This window comes from Chinchilla lanigera, unplaced genomic scaffold (genome assembly GCF_000276665.1).
Source record: "Chinchilla lanigera isolate Chin_1 unplaced genomic scaffold, ChiLan1.0 scaffold00098, whole genome shotgun sequence".
Taxonomy (NCBI): domain Eukaryota; kingdom Metazoa; phylum Chordata; class Mammalia; order Rodentia; family Chinchillidae; genus Chinchilla; species Chinchilla lanigera.
Window position 1 is genome coordinate 1,129,557 of NW_004955499.1, and position 4,315 is coordinate 1,133,871.

The window sequence follows — 4,315 nt, forward strand, 5'->3', positions numbered from 1 at the left end:
CAGCACGGGCCGCAAGCGCAGCCGCCACCGCCGCCAGAGCCAGAGGTCGCGCTCCCGCTCCCGCTCCGCCAGCCGCCACCGCAGCACCTGGAACAGGTAATGACGGGCCCGTCCACCCGCGCCATCTCGGCCCCACGCGCCCGGCCACGTTTCCCTTCGACGCGGCTGCTGGTCCTGGCTGGAAGGCGGCCCGGCCCTGGCGAGGAGCGGGAGACGGCAGCGCGGACCCTGAGCCGCGCCCGTGACGCCTGGAGCCCGGCCTGTGTCGCCTCACCGCGGGCCCTGTCCAGCTCCGCGGGGCTCCGCTCCCGGCTTGTTCCGTTCGTTCAGTCTTTGCTTTTGTGATTTCGCCGGCCGGAGGGGCAGTGGGGCGCAGCGGCCGCAGCTGGGCCGGGTACGAGGCGGCGCTCGGTGGGTCCGGCCCTCAGTGCCCGGGCTGTGAGCGCCCTGATCTCCAGAGCTGCCTTCCTGGGACCGAGGACGGCGGACCGCGCGCGCGCTTCTTGTGAGCTCGCGTGCTGGGTGCGAGGAGCCGCTTGGCCTGGGGTGACCGCGGGACCCGGCACAGCCGTGCGGGTCCGTCGCCGTCTCGGGAGGGGCGGGCAGACCGCTGCGCGTGTGGCTGTGCTCGTGGAGCTGGTGTCGGTCCTGGGTTGCATTTTTACGGCAAAATAAACTTTTTCCAATGAACTGAGCACGCGGCCTCGTCTGTGCACGCTCTGCTTCTGTGTGCGGTCCCCGGCCTGGGGCGTGGGAGACAGCGGCCCTGCAGCCCGCGGTGGGACGGGGCCTGGCTGCGAGACAGACAGACACACAGACACACAGACAGATGTACACATGCACACACCCGGAGACGGACCCAGACACACACAGAGACGCCGGGCGTGGGGGCGCAGGCCTGTAAGCCCAGCGCTCAGTAGGCTGAGGCAGGAGGATCCTTGGGAGTTGGAGACCGGCTTGGGTACAAAGTGAACTCAGGGCAGCCTGAACTGCATAGCGAGACCGCCTCAGAAAGACAGAAAAGAAAAAGATACAGACAGACACACAGCCACAGACAGACGCAGACACATAGGCGACTGCTTCCCGGGCGGCACAGCTGGGGGTCCAGGAAGCGCTCGGAGCCCGCGAGCCGTGTGCGGAGCGGTCCGAGCATTTCGTTCCTGGGCAGCCCCGGCGCAGGCGGCCTCCCGCAGCCAGCACAATCGTGGTGTGGGCTCGGTGCCGCGGTTCTCAGGACACGGGCCCCGGCTGGCCGCGGGCCTTGCGCTGGGGCCCAGGTGGGCTCAGACGTCTTCCCCAGCACAGGCCCGGGCCGGGGTGGGCTCAGGGCGATAGGGAGGTGGACGTGTGCCCGGGAGCGCCCGCCCCCCGGAGCTCGAGTCGCGGTCTCGGGCGAGGAACGGGAGCCAGGATCGGGGAGACTTAGTGACTGACGTGGGGCCCTGACGTCGCTCGCAGGAGCAGCTCAGCGGGCGCAGCGGGCGGCCCTGCGGGTTAATCCCGCCTGCCCGCTTCTCCACGCTGCAGCCGAAACGAGGTCGGGCAACGGGGTGAAATCCGCCCCCACCGTCCCTACCCGCACACCGGGGGTCAGAGCGGGAATGCACCCACCCTCACAAAACGGGGTCACAGGTGCCACACCGCGGGCGAGGGACTGGCTTGGTAGCAGCGCCCGACCACAAGACCCCAGTGATACCAGCACAGACACTCGGAGGTGAGCACATCACAGCCGACCTCGTGAGAGACAGGAGGGAACACAGAGAGAAGCTGGACCCCCAGGAGGAGGCAGAGGCAGGAGGGTCTCCCCGGGAGCCTGTGGAGGAGGCAGAGGCAGGAGGGTCTCCCCACTGCGATGCCCTCCAGTTCCTGTTCATTTGTCCTGGGAGCCGCAAAATGAGCTCACCCCGCCCCCTTCCCCCCAGCCCCTCCGCAGGAGGCCAGAGCCGGGGTAATCTGCGCCCTGATTAACGGGCGCTGCGTGTCACATGCGGCAGAGGCGGGGTGCAAGCCGGAGTCCTGCGGGGTGGGGGCCCTTCATAAACCCAGGGAATTTCCCAGGCCCGTGCATCTTGCCCGGTGGCCCTGGCGGCTGTCCCCAGCACGGGAGAGCTCGGCCCGGACGCGGCCCGGGAGCTGAGGCGGACATGGGCTCCGCGGAGGACCGTGCCTACCAGGCGCTCTGCGACTGCGCACACGGCTTCATGGTCTCCCAGGTGGGGCGCAGGGGCCGGGCGAGGCCGGCGGGGTGTCTGGGCGCCCTGGGTCATCGCGGGGGCCTCAGGCTGGTTGTGGCGCAGGCTGTCGGCCTGGTGAGGCTCTGCGGGGCTGACCCTTCCGCGGGCGGGGTGGGCAGCTCTGAGGTGCACGGCCGGCCGGCACTCGGCTAGACCTGGGTTCCCTTCACGCTCCACGCACTGGGAACACCGGCCCGCTGCCGGCGGGTAGCTCGACGTCAGTCCCCGTCTCACGGGCGGCGCTGCGCGGGGCCACGGGACAAGCAAAATTGGCAGGCAGCAGGAAAAACATATGGTTAGCGTCTTTCCAGTCTAAAAGTTAAACTCTCATCCCATCACTCGGGAGGCTGAGGCAGGAGGATCGCTTCAAGTTCGGGGCCAGCCTGGCTACATAGTGAGATCAAGGCCAGCCTGGACTGCGTACTGAGACCCTGTCTCAAAAAAGCACAAGCAGAAGCAAACGCAGAAACCTTAAGCTGAGGTAGAGTGGTCTTTCTGAGACAGGGTCGCGCTCTGCAGGTCAGGCTGGCCTTCAGCTCACTTTGTAGCCCAGGCTGCTCTCAAGCACTCAATGATCGTCCTGCCTCAGCCTCCCGAGTGCTGGGATTACAGGGGTCCGCCACCACGCCTGGCTTCATTATTTGGTTTTTATTAGGCATTATTAGGTCACCTACAGATGACTTATATTCCACACCAGGGGGTGTGCATAGGTTGTATGAAAGGACGGCCCCACTTCACGCAGGGACTTCAGCGTCTGGATTTCGGTGTCCGTGGCTGAGGGGGTGGACCTGCTCCCACACTGATACTGAACGGGACAACTTTCATTGAACCATGGCTCATAAAATGTCAGGTGTGGTGGTGCACTCTTGTAATCCCAGCACTTTAGGAGGCTGAGGCAGGAGGATCTCAAGTTCAAGCCCAACCTGGGCAATTTATTTTTTTTTTTTTTTCCGGTTTTTCTCCGGTACTGGGAACCGAACTCACGACCTTGCGCTTGCCAGGCAGACGCTTTTGCCGCTGAGCTAAATCCCCAGCCCCAACCTGGGCAATTTAGTGAGACCCTGCCTCAAAATGAAAACTGAAAAGGGGCCGGGGTTCAGCTCAGTGTGAAGGTCCTGAGTTTAATCCCCAGTACAATTTTTTTAAAAAGTGAAAATATTTTGTGATAAAGGAGAATGTATGTGTTTGTTCACATGCTAAGTAATTAGACGGTGTGTGAAAACAGAGGCGGGGTTTTTGGGGGTTGGGAGCGTAGGAGTCTTAGTGCTTTACCTCCTGTGCTCAAGAGACCCTCCTGCCTCAGCCTCCCAAGTCTCTTGGAGTACACTTGTGTGCACTCAAGCTCCCTGTTGGGGTCAAGCTTTGAAGGTGGACCTACACTTACACAGATCCGCTGTCCAGGAATCCACCGGCTCCAATGACACGGGCCGTGCACAGCCTGGGAATCCGCGGGGACGGGGTGGGTCACTGTCCTGGGTCCGGGGGCACCACTCGTGGTGTGCGTCTCCTTTCGGGGTGATGACAGCATCTGCAAACGACACAGGTGAGGGTCACACAACCCCTCGGTGCCGGGTGGGTGACTGCTCACTTTGAAAGCGTGCACGGTGAGCTTTCGGAGAATTTTACTTCCAACCAGAGGGGAAGCCGAGGCAGGAAGAGCGCAAGTTTGAGGTCAGCCTGGGCAGCTCAGCGGGACCCTGTCTCAAAAACGGTGGGCAGGGTGGGGGCTGCAACTGAGGAGCCCCTGGCTTCACCCCCGGGATAACGAGAGCGCTGGGGCTCTCCCTGGAGCACCCGGGTGAGGTCTGCTCCGCACCCAGGCCCTGAATGCTCTGTCCGTGGGTGGGTGTTTCGGAAGCCTCCACAGAGCTGCTGGCTGCCGTCACTCATTGGGATCAGAGCTACTGCAGCTTTCGTAGAATAAAACTAACTTCCTTGTGGAAAACAGCGAACACTGGCTTAGTAGCCTAAAAGCGCTCGCTCTCGGCAGCAGAATTAGTCACCGGGCGTGTCGCGGACACACCTGTCATCCCAGCACTCCGTGGGAGGCAGAGGCAGGAGGACCTCCATGAGTTCGAGGC

At 63.4% G+C, this 4,315-nt stretch overlaps 2 protein-coding genes across 2 annotated transcripts in view; both read left to right on the top strand.

The window, feature by feature from the left end:
* Positions 1-694, top strand: part of Akap17a (A kinase (PRKA) anchor protein 17A) — a gene marked incomplete in the record, with an annotated part of 10,593 nt that extends 9,899 nt beyond the window's left edge. The window contains 1 exon segment of the mRNA XM_013505618.1: positions 1-694. Coding sequence (XP_013361072.1) covers positions 1-100 — 100 coding nt within the window.
* Positions 695-2,080: 1,386 nt separating this feature from the next.
* Positions 2,081-4,315, top strand: part of Asmt (acetylserotonin O-methyltransferase) — a 20,225-nt gene continuing 17,990 nt past the window's right edge. Inside the window, exon 1 of the mRNA XM_005406516.1 lies at positions 2,081-2,213. Within this exon, the coding sequence (XP_005406573.1) occupies positions 2,145-2,213 (69 nt within the window). The 5' untranslated portion in view covers positions 2,081-2,144. The remainder of the gene's footprint in view (positions 2,214-4,315) is intronic.